Genomic DNA, 22496 nt, shown 5'->3' on the forward strand with positions numbered 1-22496 from the left:
GAGAATTTTTAAAATCGGTCTAGTACTTTTTCAGCCACGTTACGTTACGTTACAAACATACTTACATACAAATCTTTTCTCTTTAAGAGCAGATTAAATGATCGTCGTCAACGAAATCATGGTTATATGGAATTGTGTTATCCTAATACTGGATAGTATACTTTAAAAGGATGTTTAAAAAACTTTTTACTAATGTGCGACTTTATATGCAAACTGATGGATACATTTAAAAACCCATTGCACATGTTACGTACATCCTTTGCACGTGATACATTTGTGCAACAAAGATTATTAGATTATTGTTGTTGAATTGTTACTTTAAAACTAAAATTTTTTTTTATATAACAGGGAGCTAACCGACTGGAGGCTCATCTGATGTTAGGTGATACCGCCATGAACGCTCATTGACAGAGGGCTCGCGAGTACGTTGCCGGCCTTTTAAGGATTGATACGCTCTATTCTTGAAGGACCCTAAGTCGTATTGGTTCCGCAATACTTCTTGGCACATAGTACTGTTCAGCTGCAGAAACTGCCTTAAAAAAGATACAGATGGAAAAATTGTACGTTATTTTATTAATTCATTTACAGCATATTATAAAACAATAATTAAATATACTAACGTATATACTACCTGAAACTACTAACATAGTTTGTTTCCTCTAAAATGAAAGCAACATTCATATCTCAGTATTCCCAAACCTAACACGAATATTATATCCATAATCCAGTTTTGGTGCAGAACTGAGAAACTTAAGCAGCGAAATCATAAGCAAAATTGGTGACTTCTGGCAGAGAACAGTGGAGTTCTACTGTATCATAGTTGGAATTGGGTATTAGAGTCAGATGGTTTTTAGACTTCGTATGCAAATTCCGAAAAAGTTATATCGGGATAATCCCCCGATTTGAAGGAATAGCCCGAGTTTTACCAAAATTCATTAAAGGCAACTTTCAGTTTCAAAACATTTTTAATTAATGAATTCTTGGAACACAGGATTTTAAAATAGAAGTCATATGTTTTTTTAAAGTTAGAAGCGTTAACAGAAAGCGAATGGAGAAAGAAAGAAAGAATAGAGATATTTGGAAAAATCTTGGAGGTTTTTCCCCGGTGGGCTCCGATCATTGATGAAGGAAGTTAGGATATCGAGTAATAAGAAATAGAAATGCAAATAACAAATGTAAGCTGTACGTACAATTTGTAAAGATTGGAAGTATATGATATATTCCTATAGTTTATTAAAATAAATAAATCAATATTGATTTCTAATCAATTATTTGGCTTTGAATAGCCTCCAAGTCTAAATGGAGCCTGATATTGAACTGGAGATTTGATTCTTGGCTACACAACTTTTAATAGGCTGATAATTTAAGGAAAGAGACGCCCCACTGTCTGCCCATACATGGGAAAAACTAACAGCAATTTTTTTTTCTCAGAAAAACAATTGCAGCTGCACTTATTGGTGTATCTGTTAATCTATATCCCACACGAAGTCCGCATCTGTTGACCAGCTGATAGACACAGCTAAATAGTCCTCTCCGTCATCTAACCCGGGACACTGCGTCTGTACTTCCAATCGTTCGGATCTAAATTTAAACGACCTCGCGATGCGCCCGCGCAGTACCAAACGCCGCGCAAAACGCGAACGTAGCACATATTATAATTTTCGAATCGAATTAACGAAAGGGACCACCTAAATAATAATGGTGAGTTGCCAAAAATAATTGAATGGCAGTGGTATTGTATATTATTAATAATTGTGTTTCCAGTTATTGTGATGTGAAGCGACCATGAAGTTTTCTATAGATGTACTTGGAGTGTTTTTGAAAATTGTTATTAGGGTAAGTCGACTTGTTGTCGTCACTATCATTTGCTTTATGTGGCGTTATGTAAGTGTTAGGTAATGGTAATCTGAACCGCGGAGATTTTAATAAACATTGATTGAAAGGCGCTGCTTATACTGTATTCCCTTGATTAGTTTTTTGTTAGTTCCTTTCAATGGCGGATATTCTATTGCTTTCACAGTAATTCGCTTCTTGCTTTCTAACTTAAAAAAATGTTTTCTTTTATCTTTCACATACATGAAATACAACGATGTTAAGTGATAGCACTGCCCATGGACACTCGCAATGCAAGTGGGCTCGCGAGTGCGTTGCAATCCTATTTAGAATTAGTATCCTCTTTTCTTGAAGGACGCTAAGTCGAAGTTCGTAAATACTTCAGTGGGCAGCCGGTTCCACATAGTGGTACTCAGTGTGGTGCGTGCTTTGCTGAGTATATTTTTTAAAACCAGAAATCGAGCCAAAAAGATCCTGTTGTATATAACAAATATTCTGAAATACAACTTAATTCAACGTGTATTCAATTCCGTAATAATGGGGCAGACACATAGAGTAAGCCTATACTTCTACGGCTTGTAAGGCCAACAACGCACTCTTGAGCTCTCTGGCATTGAGAGTGTCTTGGTATAACTACAGCCTGATAGTCATACATGAGCCTTCTGCCCGTTTGCCCCCTGTTATATAAAAATGTACTCTGTCACACTCTTTATAATTGGTCAAGCAAGGGTGGCATGTAGTTCTTCACCGTATTGTATATAAATATAGTTTAAAAAAAACTATAAAACACGCTTTTAAAGCACATCAAACTAAAAAGTGAAAAATAACGACGAAAAATATGGCACAGAGCGCCCCACGCTTTTTCACAATAATACCAGTATTTTTTGTTCATTACCATTTTCAGCCTAAATTAGGAATTATTTTTGCTATAAAAGCGTGTTTTATAGTTTTTTTTAACTATATTTATTTTCCACTTTTTAGTCCTAGCAGCAATACGTGTTGTCTCAATGTAATCGTATTGCTTTGTGGACTTAAAAAAATTTCATTGTTTTTTCGAGATAAACCTATGTAATTATTATATTGTCGCTGATTCTTTATAAGTGTACAAAGTTTGAATTAAATCTGTCCGTTTAAAGTGGGTCAAAATCGAGTCCGAAGGAGTCGGTTACATACATACATACATACATACAGGTGAAGCTAATATAAAGCGTGTAAAAAGAACATTGTCGGGGTTCAAACGTTGATATTAAGTTTAGCATGCTTGGCTTGGATATCACTGTTGCGTAATGTGTTATTAATCCAATTATTTCATTCATTTATCACGGTTTAATCAAATCCCTCATTACCCATATATACGTTATTACACAATGAATATGATTGGGCAACGTGGTCTATTGTTCTTGTAAACTTCAATAGTCCTGTGAGTCTCTTGACAAGAGAAAATTATTATGACCCTCTATATAATAATAATAATAATAATAATAATAATAATAATAATAAAGCCATTTATTCCAAAACTTGCTTATGTTTTACAATGTTGTTAGTACTTAATTGCTTAAATTTAAAATGGTTACTTATAATTACCGTTAGTATTATTATTTATGTACAAGGTTTGGATCCCTGTTGGGTAAAGGCCTCCTCCATCCTTTTCCATGACTCCCTGTCTCTGCCTATTTGTATCCAGTCGTTTCCTGCGACGTGTGTTATATCATCAGCCCACCGTCTTAATTGTCGACCAACATTTCTCTTCCCCATGGGTCCTTTCCATCGTGTGGTTTCAATGGTCCATCTTCTGTCTCGGTATCGTGAGATGTGTCCAGCCCATCTCCATTTGAGTAAGAGTGAGTGCCTGAGAGCATCAGTTAATTTGGTTTTTTGACGAATTTCTTCGCTCCTAATTTTGTGTATTCTCCTAATTTTCAGCATACTCCTTTCCATTGCTGTTTGGTTACTTTTAATTTTTTGTTTTATTTTATTTGTAAAGGTCCAAGTTTGGCAGCCATACAGCAAGCAAGGTAACAGGCATGTATCAAATATTGTCCTTTTCATGTGTGAGCTGTAATTGCCTTTTAAGATTTCTTTTAATGCCCAGAATTTCTTCCAAGTTGTGTTGATTCTCCTTGTCACTTCTTCTTCGTTATTTGAAGTTTTGAAGGAAATTTGTTTGCCCAAGTATATGTATTGCCTGACGTATTCTATATTATTACCTTTTATCACTATCTGGCGCTCCCGATTGTTCGTTAGTATCTTCGTTTTATTTACATTCATTTCAAGGCCGATTTTGGAACTTTCGCAGTCCAGTGATCTCATCATTTCGTCTAAGTCTTTTGCAGTCTCAGCAATAACAGCAATATCATCTGCGAACCTCAGATTGTTTAAGTATTGTCCGTTTATGTACACTCCGCTGTTCTTCCAGTCTAGTTTTTGGAAGATAGTTTCAAGGACTGCTATAAACAGCTTCGGGGAAAGAGGATCACCTTGTCTAACTCCGCGTTCTATGTTTATTTCGTCACCTCTAGTTTCTAATTTAACTCTGCTCGTGCTTTTTGTATAGATATATTTCAAAACATTGATGTATTTCTGGTTGATATTTGAATATTGTAAAGCGTTCCAGATTGCACAGTGACTAATGCTATCAAAAGCTTTGCTATAGTCAATGAACGCCACATACAGAGGTCTATTGTATTCTCTGTATTTTTCTATGACTTGTTCTAATGTCTGTATGTGGTCCATTGTGCTGAAGCTTGATCTGAATCCTGCCTGTTCTTTTGGTTGCTGCTTATCAATATCGTCAGATATTCTCTTTAAGATTATGGATGAAAATAGTTTATAAATACTTGCCAGCAGACTTATGGGCCTGTAATTCCCTATATCTAAGGGATTTCCTTTCTTGAAGAGAAGGATTATATCCGATGTACACCACTGTTTTGGTACCTTTTCTTCATCTAGTATCTTATTGAACAATCGCGTAAAATGATATGTTAAAATGGGTGCTCCTATTTTAAGTGCCTCATTGCATATTCCGTCTGGTCCGGGACTCTTCTCGGCTTTCAGCTTTTTCATATGATCATAAACTTCGGAGTATTCAATTTGTCTGATGTGATCTGTCGTGTTCGTATGGGTTGTTTGCGATATGATTTCGGGGTTATTTTGTTTACTATATAAGTTTTTGTAGAAGTTAGTAGCGTGATTTATTACATCTTTTCTGGATTTTGTTTTTAGTGAGTTATTTTCAAGTTTTTGAATCCAGGACTTGTGTGTAGTTAGTTCTTTGTATGCTTTTTTGGCACTTCTAAAATGTTTAATGTTCCTTGTAATAATCTCGTATCTGTGGTTGTTGTAGTCCTTACGGATTGATCTATTAGTCTCTTTGTATATTCTGCTTAGTTCTGTTTTCATATCTTTAGTTTTGTTCTTTGTGTGTAGTAGTTCCGTGCGCCTTTTTAAAAGTTCCATTGTGTCTTTTGAGAAGATATTGTGTTGGTGGGGATACATATTGGTTTTGTATTTTAAGCTCTCTGTTATGCCTTTTTCCAGGATATTGTAGTATGTTTGGATATCAATGCTGTCTGTTTTTATATTTTCTGTATGTTTTTGTAGATTTCCGATGTAGCACTTTATTTCTGTTTCTGTCTTGGGGATATTAGCTGGTGTTGTATAGGTTTTTCTGCTCTTTACTGGACTACTCAAAAGTAATGTTGCTCTCACTAATCTATGATCGGAAGAGAATTCAACTTTGTTAAGTACCTCAATATTAGTTATAAGTTTGTTGTGGGTTATCATAATAAAATCTATTTCATTTTTAGTTTTGTGGTCGGGTGATAACCATGTCCATCTAGAGCTTGCTTTCTTTTTGAAAAATGAGTTCATTATGGATAGTTTGTATTGATGAGCATAAATTAAGAGCCGTTCCCCTCTATCATTCCGCACTCCGTAACCAAATTTTCCCATTACTGGATAGTAGTTTGTTTTTGGACATCCTATTTTCGCGTTGAAATCTCCCATGACAATGACCTTCCCTTCTGTCTTTGTGTGAGCAAATTCAATGTCTTTGTAAAAATTTTCAATTTCTTCTTCTGTTGATCTCTCTGTCGGTGCATATGCTTGGATTATTGAAAAAGAGAAGCAATCAAACTTCATTTGTAGAAGTGCTACTCTTTCAGAGATTCCTATAAAGTTGATGATGTTATTTTTATACATTTTCTTGATAAGGAATCCCACTCCATATAGTCCTTTAGTTTCGCCAATATAGCAAAATATAAGGTCGCTGTGCTCTTCTATCTTACATCCCATTTTTCGGACTTCTGCAAGGCCTATAATGTCCCAGTTAATATTTTTTAGAGCATTAGTCAATTCAAGGAATCGTTCTATTGATCCTAGCGATTTTACATTATAATTGCAGATTTTGAGTGTTTGTTTCATACCATGATCTATTTCTCTATTTGGTGGAGGGTTGTAGTCTGATTCCCCACGATGACAAGTCGGATTGGGGAATGTTTTGTTTCTTTTATCTATTAGTTCTCGTCTGTTTAATGTTTTGTTCCGGTGGCTGATGGCAATATCCTATAGATTCTGAACGGTTGGCACATTGGCAGAAGGTAAGGAATTACTTCTATTCCTCATTATGTCGAATGCATTTAACCGAGCTGTTTTTGTTGACAGTTGTTGTTTGTGAGGGTGCTCTATTGCGTTAGGCGAGGTTGATGTTTCCCTTTTGCGTTTTTCGTTACCTGGTTTGCCCTGTTTAATAATTAGCTTGTCGTAGTTTATGTATGCGTAATTGCCCTTCTTCCTTTCCTCTTCCACTTTTGGTTGTAGTTTCTTTCTCATGTCCAATATTTCTTTCGGGTAGTCTTCAGATAAATACAAGTTTTTAAATTTCTTTTTATTTACCACTATCTCGTTTTTCTTCCAGGCGTTCACGAATGTTAGGAGGATAGGCCTTTCTTTTCCGTTTTTTGTGTTATTTTTGCCAATTCTATAGATCGTGTTCACATCCCTATCTTCAAAAGTAATGTTTAAATCATGTTCAAATTTCTTTTTGATTATTTCGATTAGGTCGATAGTCGATGTTTCGGTTTCTTTTACTCCATATAAAATTAGGTTGTTGTATCTTCTATATTTTTCAAGATTGTTTATTTTTTCCTTTAATTTCTCATTTTCTGATTTTAATTCCTGCATTTCAAGTCTAAAAGGAACTAGTTTTTCATCAATCCGTGCCATAATGTCATCGGTTTGTTTTGACATTTCTATTTTCATTTGTTCAAAAAAAGATTGAAGGTTATCCATTTTTGCCGCTGTCGCTTACGTGAAATGAAACGTATTATTGTGAACGCAGCTTAATAGGACTATTATGTTGGTAGTACTGACCCGCCTTAGTTTTGTTGAAATTGTGTCTATAGTCTATACTCGGTTTGTTTGGCAGGTAACCTCAAAAGTTTTTTCCACTTTTTAACCACTGAATAATTATCTTGATAACACAGTTTGCACTTGGATGTTTTAGTTGCAGTATAGTTTATCACAATATGTATGAAATTTAAATGTTTTTACACCGGAGTTCACAGTATATTCACAGTTTATTCGTAGAAATACGGAGCTTCGTTACACTATGTATTTACGTCTAGACAGCCGGACGAATTTTGTGTATAATAAAGCGCAATTAACTATGTGTTTTGCCAATTTTATTTTTTTCCTACAATCCTCTGTGAAAAGCCAGAGGATAACGCGATGATTAGGTTTTAGTGCCACACAGTCACACTTGTTTTTGATAAGGGTGTAATGTTAATGTGAAGATTGTCTATCAAATTTGTTTTTTTACTTTTTATTTCTTTCCTTCTGTAAAAATATTTTGCGGAGCTATAGTAATTGCAATGTTGGTACCAAACAGAGAAGAAAAAAAAATATTAAAATCATAAGAAATAATAATATGGCCGCCCTGAGATTTGATCGTACGGTAACTTGGTTTCAAACTTTTCGTGCAGCGTTCTGTTCAGTGCGCAACTGTGCACATGTCGTAACTCGCGAATACTCTGTACGTATTCTCCGTTTCGTTAGATCGATCCGGTATGAGTCATTGTCTTCTTTGTTCGAATAATGAATCACTTGTTGACGGCACTTTCACTTTAAAACGATAACGAATTTTTGTTCTTTTAGACAGTCAATTTATCACTTTATTACCGATCCGATATTTGAACTATTAAAAGTTTTCTTCAGGATTGCACTATTTAATCGTTTTAATGCTATTTACAAGTTTTAAACATTTGCTACACTTTTGAAATGTTTGTATGTTTTACTAGATTTATATCGGAAATTAGTCTAATAAATCCTTCACAATCACTTGCACTGATACTATAAGCACTACTTTATAGTTTTTTGTACTCCGAATTCGCGAATATTCGTTTGTTGTATTTTTAATGATTTATTATAGCGGAGTACGACGTGACTGTGACGCACGCGGCGGTCCTCTATATAACATACATAATTTTTGATATTAAACATTGTTCACTTAAGAAGGTTTGAGGTACTAATTGTAAGTGAAATACAGTAAGTAAATTTTAAAAAACTGAAATTCAAATTACAAATAATTTTAATAAATTTTTGAAAAGTCCTCCTTAGCAATCAAATTGCGCCCCTGCGAGGCCTGGGAAGTTACCTGATACCACAAATATACAGTATTTACTTTTATTCTTCACCTATATTCTAATATAGTATAGTATTTCTATTAATTCATATTCAAATTTAAACAAATTTATTAAGTTTGGTCCCTGTGACATACCTTTAATGCTGGCATTTTCTCGCTGTATTGTGATACTTATTCGTTCTGGATTCACCGGTACTATCAACCAGGCGCAAACTTAAATCATCAAATAAAGCATGTGCACTTGAACCCCACGGCCCATTAGTCTCTACTCTCTCACAAGTCTCTTATATTTGACTCTGTTTGTGTATTTGTATTACTCATACTAAATTATTAGTACGACATGAATATTTTAGTATGTGAAACACGCACGTCATAGTGCACAGAAATACCAGACACATTAGTAATTAGTATGGACCTTACGCAATACTAATCAGACATTATTGATGATGGGTGGTTCTTTTATTTAGCAATATGTAACAGGAAGAGGATTGGAGGACCTTTTCGGGTCTAACGCATGCGAATCCTCACATTTATATCTGTGAACGAGCGTCTAAGAAATTATAACTATTCATTAGTCACACAATGAATAGTTATGCAGGTCGCATCGATGTTACAACACGCATTGTTGATATTGCAACACCTGTACTTTTGCAAAAAAAATTGCATATTCTTAGGTACTAATATTTATATTTTATATAGCTTATTTTCTAACAATTTCATAACACGATGTACATAACTTACCTTCTCTACATTTTCTCATTAATGTAATTCTTTTAGTTATAAAATATCTTTGAACGAAACCAAACCATTCATGTGTAGTGCTTTAATAAATGCTACAACGGAAATAGCAAGCGTTTTAATTTTTCATGCCTAGTATATGCAATGAATTATCGACGTAATTTACTTACATACAAAAATACTCGATTTTAAAAATCCTTCAAATTTTAAAGAATTTATTTTTATAAAACAGTAGGTTCATCTGATGTTAAATGATACTACACTGCTAGAAGTCTTTTGTCTTTAATAATGAATTGTATAGTAGACACAATTTTATTATTTTTAAATAGAAATTCAAGAAATATTTTCCCATATTTGTTTAGTTTAATTCAATTCAAACAAACTCGTTAATTAAACATTCCCAACTGCTAACCTGTCAAAAGCATTATTGCACTGCATAATTAATTTAATTAAACTATGAGTTCCTTAGAATCAGTAGCGCTACAATTTGTTAAGTATTATATTCGAAATGATATTAAACCCACGGGGATCTTCCCGGACAGAGTACTTACAGGACAGGGCTCATACAATTTGACAGAAAGAGACGGTTGTCAAACAAGAATTAGATGTGGTTTTTATTAAAAAGGGGATTGATTAGCCTTAATAATATATCTTATCATTTTAACGATACTTAAAAGATAATTTTAACCCTCATGCAAAAGTAAATTTTAGATTTGTCGTGTTTTTTTTAGCTTTTATCAAAATAAGTCTCTTTCTCCTGATTTACAAAAACGATTAAATACTGAGTTATTAAAACAAGAAATATCGGTCCAAAAAACGATACGAATTTTTTTTTCAATTAAAATGCCTTACCAAAAAAATATGAAATGTTAGTCAAAATCTTGATCAAATTTGGATCATTTCCTCGGTCGATAGGATTTCTTTTTCAAAATAGACGCATCTTCTAGATTCGTATATATTAGGAATCTATAGAAAGCAACATTCCTTTCAGGGTCTTCTATCGTACAAGATACCTGATGGTGATAGATCTAATAGGTTATTTGTTACCTTAGCACACTCAAACTCAAAATAACTTTATTCATATAGCTAACCAAGTACACTTATGAACGTCAACGGAAAGTGTGTTAAATAGATTCTAAATTTATATTTACTACCAGTTTGCAAGTCAAGGGCGTATAGTGGGCAGAAACTCTCCTCCACGCTTTTTAATCGCCAAGTTTTGAGTTGTTGTAAGTCAGACATATTTATTTGAACTTAAGTAAAAATTCATAAATTTCAAAGATCGTTTAAATAATAAAATGGTCAAATTTATAAAAATATTTATTGATTAATTTAACGAGAGTTTTGAATTTATTCAGTGATAATTCTCTAATTTCGCTTGGGAGTTTGTTGTAAAAACGAATACAATTTCCATATAAGGAGTGGTTTATCTTCTGGAGCATGGTTGGTTGGTTTAGATTTGTTCTGTTTCGAGTATTATACTGGTAAAAGTCACCATTTGTTTTAAAATCGTTTATAAATCTCTCTAGGTTTGAAACCTTAAAACGATTTGTAAAATTTGAATTACATCTAACAATTTTTATTCTACTAACAAACATTTTTTTGTAGTAGAAATGCAATAGTTAGATAGTAGTAGATTGTTTCCATTCCATGCGACGTTGCCGTTTTGTGTGACGCTTTGGTGCGAAAAAAAAGGAAATATAGTAGGCAAATAGGATCGGCGCGGGCGCTATCCCTTGCCCTCCCCCACTTACCTTTAAAGTTTGACCAATGACCTCTCATTTTCTCAGTCGATTAGTCGCCGCGACCGAAATTGGTTACATTATTCACCCATGCGTAGATGCCGATCCCTAATGCGCTGTATTAATCCTAAAGTCTTTAAATCTTACGAATAAACCACTTGATAATTGGATAAGAACACTCTAAATTAGTGATCTAATAATAGTGGTTGCGTCCGAATAAATCCGGTGATAAATCCGAATAATAACATGATATGTATATGAAGTCTTAGTCAAAAGTTTAGGTACGTTTAAGTGAACATATACAGAAGTGAAATCCTTCTCGAAAACGTGTGAGTTTCTCTATTTAATTGCTCCTAGTTGTATTTTACGATTTTATAGATTTATAGAAGATAGATTCGTATATAATCGTCATATAACACAAAGTAGATCGACTAATTTTTTATGCTAGGCTGTTATAAGAAATCGCTGATGTACTTAGAGCAATCCACAAAATTATTTTAAGACGCCAATATAGCTCAAAGGTCGTCGCTCAACGCTTCGTGCTTTGCACTAAACATCTAGCGATGTAACTACTTTCTGTGTAGATTAGATTAGAGAAATATTACTATTAAGGTGATTAAAACGAGGTCGTTGGTTCGATCCCTGGCTGTGCACCAAAGGGCTATGTGCGTAGTTAACATTCACTCGAACGGTGAAGGATTGTGAGGATTCGCATGCGTTAGACCCAAAAAGTCGTCATGTGTCAGACGCAGTCGGCTGATCACTTTATTGCCTCTTACAAATGAAATAGATGCAGAAATCTGAGGCCTAGACCTAAAAAGGTTATAGCGCCACTGATTTATTAATTTTAAAGAATTAAGCGGCAACGTATGGTTATTACATATGTATATAAGTTTATATTATATTAATAAAGTTTAATACCGTGAATTGACCCAAATTCAATCGAACGTGAACCTATTGAACCTAATAGTTAATACAAGAAACATTTATCTTAGCTAGATATTTAAACCGCTAATTCCGCTAGGAAATATTCTAGGAAATTTACAAACAATTTTGAAGCACCAAAAGCAACTAAGATACTAATTACTAAGATCAATTTTGAGAATATAATGAAACGCTTACAAGTCATGTTTTGTGATTGTTTTAACCTAAAGGAACTTTACCATAATGGGTTGCCGTAATAATTTATGTTATTAATTAAAATATTTTATTTTTAATTTAGTTTTAACGAGGATTAAGTTTGGTAGTGTTGGATATGTTCAAATAAAACACTTTGTTTGAAGCTGGGTAACAACTTGCTTTAATTGTTTAAAACATAAGCGGGGTTGCGACGGTGGATTAATAAAAACTAACTTGACTTCATAAACCTAAGTGACACTCCTGTTATTGGACATTATCGGAAACGAGAATGTAAATTACAAGTGTGGTAAAAACTATATGCTCATATTGGCTCAAGTATGCGAAAATTGTTTACATTTTGTTTACGATTTTAAACTAAAATATATATATATGTAACTTAACTAATGTTAGGTTACATAACTCGAGTTATGTACTGTTTAGTTTTGAAACTAAGCACATTACAGTAACAAATGATATATTAATTTAAAATATTGAATAAATCCAGCCGCTAGTATTAGGGGTATTTAGGATATATTTGTAAAACAGTGTTGTTTACTCGCAAAGTTCGAATAACAAAAATACGATAGAAGTTTTAAAAGTAGCACAGTTTATTTCAAACGTTGGCGAGGAGCCACTAAACAAGAGATGAAAACACGTAACATATATAACATCTAAAGGTCATTGCTGCTTTTAATAAAACCTGGGAGATTCCCTATAATTATTTAAATAGATCTTTGATAGAACGCATGAATGAAAAACGGAGAAGTAGGACTTACTATTTCTCCGGCCGCCGCTCTTCTAAAATATAGTCTAGTCGTAGTAAGTAGAGTCTTTCCTCCAATTTCGATTTTGTTCCCTTTGGAGTAGAGACTCTTGGGCCGTTGCAGCGGGTTCAAGTGCACATGCGCTAATTAAAGATTTAAGTTGGAGCCTGGTAGTACCGGTGACCCCAGAGCTGGTGCTTTCGTTGCTCAACGATTACGAATCACAATACAGCGAGGTAATATAATGCTGCCAGCGTTAAATGTACCACAGGGACCAAACTTATTAAATTTGTTTTAATTTTCAAATATTATTACTATGTAAGGTTAAACAGTCACTATCAGTGCGGCTTGATCCCATTGTGTAGAGATGTGTTCAGTAGATGGTGAATTGGCTCACAACTAAAGCTTTACCTTAAAACTATGTATAGAAGCAGACCAAATCACACAGCTTGCTTTAATTTAGCCACATTAAGTCCCTACGAATATTCAGACGCCGATCTAACGATATAATAATATTATCATAGAGAGGAGTTCGTTTGGACTTCCTACTGAGATTCAATTACCTAACAGCGGTAGCTTAAGTCGATATCGTAGGCGGGGGCCCAGCCTACCCATGATCCAATATATATATGAAAAAAATAATCATTAATAGGCTTTGTAGGTCCATCTAAAATCATTTGTCATTAATGTTAATAGAATAATGGGCAGGACCAGCCCTGCGATTCTGTAACTCACTTTTCGAACTTACACAGCGGTTTTCGCATCGGCGGTCGCTCTCAAATCAGTCGTGAAGCAGTTATTTTATGATTTGGCATTCTGAAAAGGTGGGAGCTTGTAGTTTATTGTTTATTAGAATGCCAAATCATAAAATGACTGCTTCACGACTGATTTCAGAGCGACCGCCGATACGAAAACCGCTGTGTGAGTTCGAAAAGTGAGTTACAGAATCGCAGGGCTGCCAACCATTTTTGAAGTAATAACACAAGTTTATTTCCGCAATATTGAAACATATTTTAGTGAAACCTATACATATGTGTATATAGTTTTAAAAAGTCAACATACATATATACATGAGAGATTCGATTCTATTATATATGACCGTTATTCGAACATATGAATAAATATTGAGAGCGATGCCGATGCACACTTACACTGCCAAAAGGCTCGCGAGTACGTTGCCAGCCTTTTTGGAACCGGTATTATTTAATTAAGTCGTAAATACAATTTGAAATTATTATATTAGCTACATTTTAAAAGTTTTGGATATAAAAAATTCTTTTTTTGAACAGGCTTCTTCTGAGCCTTCTGGCTCACTTGATGTTAAGTGATACCGCCGCCCATGAACACTCAATGCCAGAGGTGCGAGTGCGTTGCCGGCCTTTTAAGATTATGTTGATATAGATTCCAATTTTTATGTTAAAAAGTCATTTAATGCATATTATTGTTATACCTCAAGAACAAAGAGTTTTTGTATATTTTGCTTTCTCAGCTATGTTGTCAAGTCGTGGTCAAAAAATGTATATAAAAACGTATATTGTCAAAGTTGTCTTGGTAGTGGAGTGATAATTTATTCAGACACTCTGTGTGGTTCCAAGTAAATACTAGCTTTGCCACAGTTAGTCGAACTGTCGTCTCATTAACATTTACTATTCAAATAGATGTTGACATTGTGTCTTTAACATCTTGGAAATACTACAAGTGGAATTTTTAATACTTTCTTTTAATAGAAGAGATAAGAAGAAAATTTTGACTATCATAAACGTCGTCAGTGTCCTTTTCATACTGTCAAAGATTCATGAAAAGCCGTGTCCGATATTGAAAGACACATTATAAAGAAAGTAAGGCAATTGAAATGGCGCTGGATCGGGCACATGAGGAGAGATAGCAGATTGAAATGGACAAAAATGATAACAGAATGGCAACCACGAGATGGAAAAAGGAAAATAGGAACACAGAGCAAAAGATGGGCAGACGATATAAAGACAATAGGAGGCACATCTTAGACAACAAGAGCTAACATTAGAAAATAATGGAAGCTGGAAGAGGCCTATGTGTCACAGGACACGCTGATCAACAAAACTGGCACATCTGATGTCTTAGATAATGTTAGGTTATGTAACTAAAACAAATGTTTATATATACTATACTGGTCAGCAATAAAGGCTTAATAATAAAACCAGTAAAGTACGGTACCTACTATGTAGTTACTGATAAAATACCATATGGTAGGAGTAGGAAAAGTATACAAATTCAATAGGAACATATTCCGGCAACATAATCAAGGGCTGGGGACAAAGATGTTTGCATAGAACCAAAAATCTAAGTTGAAATAATTCCATATACGAAAAGATTTATAAAAAAATAGTGGCACTACAAGGTCTGGACTATAAGTAGGTGATGCGTCTTCTGTTTCTGTCACACGCCGTGGACTTTTTGGGTCTAAGGCGGGCCTGACGATGCGTTTCTTTACGAGCGAGTTTTAAATGCTGACATACACAGATGGTGCACCACGACTACCACCTCAGGGATGAGAGTAGAACGCTGAATGTAGACTATCATAAGATGTATACTTAGAACTATAAAATGACATAACCACACCAATAATTGGACATTTACATACTTAAACGATTATTTTAAAGATAAATATCTAACATATAAAATTCTCGTGTGACAATGTTCGTTCCCATACTCCTCCGAAACAGCTCGACCGATTCTTATGAAATTTTTATGCATATTCAGTAAGTCTAAGAATCGGATACTATCTATTTTTCGAACCCCTAAGTGATAAGGGATGTCCAAAATTTTATTTTTTATTATTTAGACATTTTTTTGTTTTTATTTTTTTATGATACAACATACAAAAATACATACAACCCTTAATTGTCACCCCTCTACGATCAACCACTATTTTTTATTATAGTAGATAGTTGTTTTTAATGCACTTAAAAAATGTTTCTTAAAAATAATATACATGGCAAAACGACGTTTGCCGGGTCAGCTAGTAATTATATACAATCAACAAAAAATCGTAAGAATATAGATCTTAAAGTAATTTAACGGTATCCAAATAACGTATTACACAAACATTTGTCAACACATGATCGCAAACATTTGCCACAGAATTCAGAAATCAAACTGATGTAGGAGACACCCAGCTGAATACCGTTTCAGATAACATATGAGACACAGATGGTTTACCGACGTGCTTTCTACGGAATATTCGAATATAAACAGGGATTTACTAGTTTAATTCGAAATGGTTTAAGGAAGGTTCTATACAAAATCCAAAACATACAGAACAGAAATGCCTTTGAATACTCCGCTCGGATGATATGAACAGTAAAAAGTTTACTTTCTTTCTCGAATGTATTGCTTCTATTGTAAGAATCCCGCAATTTTTATGAAACTATGAATTTTTAAAAACCTTAATGGCTTCTTTTACCTTGGTACGTACCAATGAAGTTGTCACATAGAATAAATCAGTGGCGCTATAGCCTCTTTAGGTCTGGGCCTCAGATTGCTGAATCCGTTTCATGTTCATTTATCAATCTAAAAGGGAACTAGGTGATCAGCGTCCTGTGCCTGACACACGCGGTCGACTGTTTGGGTCTAAGACATGTTGGTTTCCTCACGACGTCTTCCTTAATGTTAAATGCGCACATAGCGAGAAAGTCCATTGGTGCACAGCCGAGTATCGAACTTACGACCTCAGGAATGATGTCGTTGATCCCTTGGAGGATGTTAGACACGTTAGCCCCGTCTCCCTCGGACAAGCAAAAAGCTGGGGCGGCCGCAGAGCAGGCGGAAAATAATAAACGGCTCAAATATAAGAGATTTTCCTCTAACTTCGATTTTGTTGAAGTAGAGACTCTTGGGCCGTTATAGGCGCTAATTAAATACTTAAGTTGTGGATAGTACCGGTGACCCCAGAGCTGGTGCTTTCCTCGCTCAACGATACGTTTTCTGAGCGTTTTCTAAGGCAGTTTTTGCCGCGCACCATCACTATGTGGAACCAGCTGCTCACTGAAGTATTTCCGAACCAATTCGGCATAGGGTCCTTCAAGAAAAGAGCGTACCAATTCTTGAAAGGCCGGCAACGCACTTGCGAGCCTTATGGCATTGTGAGTGTCCTTGGGCGGCGGTATCACTTAACATCGGGTGAGCCTCCTGCCCGTTTGCCTCCTATTGCATAAAAAAAAGTAATTGTGAATACTACACAATTAATAATTTATAAAATAAATGTGCGGAAATTTCAAAACGATAAACAAATAAATTAATAACTTTCATAAGAATCTATTGCCTATGTCTAGATTTTTGTAGCAACATACATTCGTTCCGCGATCACTCTGTCCTTGTTTGTGATACTATCTAATGTTTAAGTGTATTAGATGCATTTGAGGCTTAGCGCTAAGTATGTCAAATCCAATACGGTTTTGGCACGTGGAAGTCATACTTAGCTTAATGTTCACGCTTACATTTCAATATTATTTTAAAAAGGATTTTTTCTATTATGTATACTTGGCAAACTGCGCTGAAAAAATTAAAATCTTGTACTTATAGTCTTTCGAGAAAAGAGCGCATCAATTCTTAAAAGGCCGACAACACGAGCCCTCTGGCATTTAGAGTGTCCATGGGCATTGCCCCCTGTTCACATTCACATGGTGAATTAGCTCCCAACTAAACCTTTACCTTAAAACTATGTATAGAAGCAGACCAAATCACACAGTTTGCTTTACTTTAGCCAAATTAAGTCCCTACGCGTATTCAGACGCCGATCTAACGATATAATAATATTATCATAGAGATTCGTTTGTACTTCCTACTGAGATTCAATTACCTAACAGCGGTAGCTCAAGTCGACATCGTAGACGCGATGGGGCGCTCAGCCTACCCATAATCCAATATATATATGAAAAAAATAATCATTAATAGGCTTTGTAGGTTCATCTAAAATCATTTGTTTAATGTTTATATATGTTAACGTAAAATTGTAAACACCGTTAGATTGTAATCTATCTCGCGAGATTATAAACTGTCGAAAGATTGTGAACCTCAGCGTACTGCTTACAATTTAACGTATTATTATTCGGTAGATTGTACTACACTAACTTTATTATCATTCAAACTTCTTTGGTCAATTACAGATTAATTTTACTTCCCAATAATTTCATATAGCTACCGAATAATAATACGTTAATTTGTAAGCAGTTCGTTGAGGTTCACAATCTTTCGACAGTTTACAATCTCGCGAGATAGATTACAATCTAACGGTTTTTTAAATTTTACGGTGACATATCCGTAGAATAATGGACAGTAGCTGCCAACCATTTTTGAAGTAATAACACAAGTTTATTTCCGCAATATTTAAACATATTTTAGTGAGACCTATAGATATGTGTATATAGTTTTAAAAAGTCAACATATATACATGAGAGATTCGATTATATTATGTATGACCGGTATTAGAACATATGAATAAATATTGAGAGCGATGCCGATGCACACTTACACCGCCAAAAGGCTCGCGAGTACGTTGCCAGCCTTTTTGGAACCGGTACAATTTGAAATTATTATATTAGCTACTATAAATTTTAAAAGTTTTGGATATATAAAAAAATTATTATAGGACAGGCAGTCACTTCGAAGTCTCACTTGATGTTAAGTGATACCGCCGCCCATGGACACTCTCAATGCCAGAGGTGCGAGTGCGTTGACGGCCTTTTAAGATTAATATTATGTTGATGTAGATTCCAATATTAATGTTAAAAAGTCATTTAATGCATATTATTGTTATACCTAAAGAACATAGAGTTTTTGTATATTTTGCTTTCACAACCATGTTGTCAAGTCATGGTCAAATAAATGTATATAAAAACGTATATTGTCAAAGTTGTCTTGGTAGTGGAGTGATAATTTATTCAGACACTCTGTGCGGTTCCAAGTAAATACTAGCTTTGCCACAGTTAGTCGAGCTCGTCTCATTAACATTTACTATTCAAATAGATGTTGACATTGTGTCTTTAACATCTTGGAAATACTACAAGTGGAATTATTAACACGTTCTTTTAATAGAAGAGATAAGAAGCAAATTTTTGACTATCATAAACATCGTCAGTGTCCTTTTCATACTCTCAAAGATTCATGAAAATAATAATGAAAGATAGGATTTGTTCTACAGTACAGTGTCCGATGTTGAAAGACACATTATAAAGAAAATAAGGCAATTGAAATGGCGCTGGACCGGGCACATTAGGAGAGATAGCAGATTGAAATGGACAAAAATGATAACAGAATGGCAACCACGAGATGGAAAAAGGAAAATAGGAAGACAGAGCAAAAGATGGGCAGACGATATAAAGACAATAGGAGGCGCATCTTGGACAAGAAGAGCTAACATTAGAAAAAAATGGAAGCTGGAAGAGGCCTATGTGTCACAGGACACGCTGATCAACAAAACTGGCACATCTGATGTCTTAGATTATGTTATGATATATTAATATGATTAGATTATGTTAGGTTATGTAACTAAAACAAATGTTTATATATACTATACTGGGTGTCAGCAATAAAGGCTTAATAATAAAACCAGTACAGTACGGTACCTACTATGCAGTTACTGATAAAATACCATCTGGTATACAGTATACACATTTAATAGGGCTAGGGAAAAAGATGTTTGCATAGAACCAAAAATCTAAGTTAAAATAATTCCATAAAATCTATATCAATACAGAAGAAATTAGAAAATAAAAAAAAAATCAGAAAAAGAAATGAAATTAGTTAATTATAATAAAATAAATTACAACTAAAAAAAACAGTTTAGGTCTAGACAGAAAGTAGTTGTTCTTCTGTTTTTTCACACGCCGTCGACTTTTTGGGTTGCAAGACGATGCTTTTCTTTACGAGCGAGTTTTAAATGCAGACATACACAGAGAAGTGGTGAACCATAACTGTCGTAGTCTCAGGGATGAGAGTTAAACGCTGAATCTAGGCTAACATAAGATGTATACTTACAAGTATAAAATGACGTTATCACACCAATAATTGGACATTTTCAACAGAAATTTAAACGATTATATTAAACATTATTTGATAGATATTTATTTATTTCAGAAACAAAACAGATACATCTCTATACATAAAATAAACACATTGGATGTATCCACAAAAAGTTTCACTGATAAAAAATATGATATAAAGCAAAGCAAAACAAAACATTACATGTATATAATTATGCATAATATACAAAAAAAATTATGAATACTTTATCTTAAAGTTAACGGTATCCAAATAACGTATTACACAAACATTTGTCAACACGTGATCGCAAACATTTGCCACAGAATTCAGAAATCAAACTGATTTCGGAAGGAGACACCCAGCTGAATACCGTTTCAGATAACATATGAGACACAGATGGTTTACCGACGTGCTTTCTACGGAATATTCGAATATACACAGGGATTTACTAGTTTAATTCGAAATGGTTTAAGGAAGGTTCTATAGAAAATTCAAAACTTACAGAACAGAAATGCCTTTGAATACTCCGCTCGGAGGATGAACAGTGAAAAGTTTACTTTCTTTCTCGAATGTATTGCTTTTATTTTAAGAATCCCGCAATTTTTATGAAACTCTATGAGTTTTGAAAACCTTAATGGCTACCTTTTACCGTGGTTACCCATAAAGTTGTAACATAGAATAAATCAGTGGCGCTATAGCCTCTTTAGGTCTGGGCCTCAGATTGCTGAATCCGTTTCATCTTCATTTATCAATCTAAAAGGGAACTAGGTGATCAGCCTCCTGTGCCTGACACACGCGGTCGACTTTTTGGGTCTAAGACATGTTGGTTTCCTTACGACGTTTTCCTTAATGCTAAATGCGCACAATGCACATAGCGAGAAAGTCCATTGGTGCACAGCCGGGGATCGAACCTACGACCTCAGGAATGAGAGTCGCGCGCTGAAACCACTAGGCCAATATTGCTCTACAATTGTCACATAGATCCCGGCAGGCATACAGGGACATCTCACCCGATAGGCTTTAGATATAAAATAAAAATAGCCTATATTCGAGTACTATAATAAAGATTACATTAAGCTTATGATACGTGGGTAACACTGAAAATGTTTAGAACTGGCCAGTTAGAAACGTTGCTAATGTAATTTTTTCTTCATTTTAAATTTTAGAACTCTTTGGTAATCAATCTAATGTTAGTACATTGCATTCAATCGTCATTTGTTTTTGTGAATTGGCGGTAAATCTAAAACTCGTGAAAATGAACCTAAGAGCTGATTTACACAGGGTCAGTAACTGACTACAAATTCGAGGCAAGTCAGTGCTGACCCGAAAAAAACCCTGTGTAAACTGATTTGAAGTCAGTACAGTGGCTTGAAGTCAGCGCTGACTTGAATATTCGGACACGAATATTTTAAAGTCAGTTGGCGCGCCCCGCCACCCGCGCACCCCCGCGCCAGCCAAATAAACCCCGTGTAAACAGACAAGTCAGTGCGTGGTTAGTCACTGCCGCTACGTTGTAGAGTGACCACGTTTTTTTCGCTGGCGATAAAAATAAAGCTTAGCGAAGACGAAACCTTAAAATTGGTGCAATTATATGGCGAAAACGAGTGCCTTTGGGATATTAAATCCCAAAATTACCGCAATAAAGAAATGCGGTCAACAGCGTTGCAAAATATGGCTCAACAAATGCAAATCGAAGGGCTCACTTCTACTGAAGTAAAAAATAAAATTAAAGCCATAAGGGCTACATAGTACATATTATTTAGAGCTCGACAAGATACAAAAATCCACCAGATCTGGCGCTAGTGGGAATGTATATGTCCCAAAAGTCAAGTGGTTTCAAGAACTGGACGGCTTTATAAAAAATGCTATTGTAAATAAATAAATAAATTTTTCAACAAATAATTAAATCGTCGTTTCAGTTGTTTTCGCGAATTCATTTTTCCCACTGACTTCACACACGTGTGCTCATCGTGAGAAACGCACCAATACTACTTACTTCATGTAAACAGTTAAAGTCAGTCGCGGCGCCGACATTGGCGCTGCGACTGACTTGTCTACTTACCCTGTGTAAATCAGCCATTACGCGAGAAAATTTTCGGTCAATGATTTATTATGTGTTTCGTTGTGGGCTTACTCAACAACAAAGCTATTATAGGCTGCGATGAGCAATTCTAAATAAAGCTCCAGCTCGTGCCACTATTTACAATTGGTTTAACGAGTTTAAGCGTGGACGTAACAATCTCAATAGCAAAGAGGAAGAATTAGGGGCCTCATAGCCTAGCGTTCTTATTAAGTGGCAGCTAGGTGAGGGGTACCGGGTTCGATTCCCGGTTCGAGGGCAAGTTTTAAATTAATTTAAATTTGTTCTCGGCCTTTGGGAAGGTTGTGCGGTACCGGGCGAGTGCCTAAACCATACATGGAGGACACGGTCGAATTTCTAAAGACAAGCACGAATTATAAAAAATCCTATACTTGACGCTGGCTAATGCACAAATCGTGCCAGAGCCATAAAAAAAAGAGGAAGAATGGACCCACTGCTTTTCTCAGTGGTTCCATCGAATGTGACGATTTGTAGAGAGGGACGGAGATTACTTTGAAAAACAAAAAAATATTTATTAAACTTTCTACATTAAGCCGTTT

At 35.0% G+C, this 22496-nt stretch overlaps 1 protein-coding gene across 3 annotated transcripts in view; it reads left to right on the top strand.

Moving 5' to 3' along the window:
* Nucleotides 1-1542: 1542 nt before the first annotated feature.
* The window catches only part of LOC125060636 (aquaporin-11), a 40729-nt gene continuing 19775 nt past the window's right edge, over nucleotides 1543-22496 (top strand). The window contains exons 1-2 of one of the 3 annotated variants that reach the window (XM_047665610.1): nucleotides 1543-1701; nucleotides 1765-1836. In XM_047665610.1, coding sequence (XP_047521566.1) covers nucleotides 1786-1836 — 51 coding nt within the window. In that variant the 5' untranslated portion in view covers nucleotides 1543-1701; nucleotides 1765-1785. Of the gene's footprint in view, nucleotides 1837-22496 lie in introns of all 3 variants that reach the window. The other 2 variants (XM_047665611.1, XM_047665612.1) reach the window with 2 other exon arrangements.

Source organism: Pieris napi, chromosome 22 (assembly GCF_905475465.1).
Source record: "Pieris napi chromosome 22, ilPieNapi1.2, whole genome shotgun sequence".
Classification (NCBI taxonomy): domain Eukaryota; kingdom Metazoa; phylum Arthropoda; class Insecta; order Lepidoptera; family Pieridae; genus Pieris; species Pieris napi.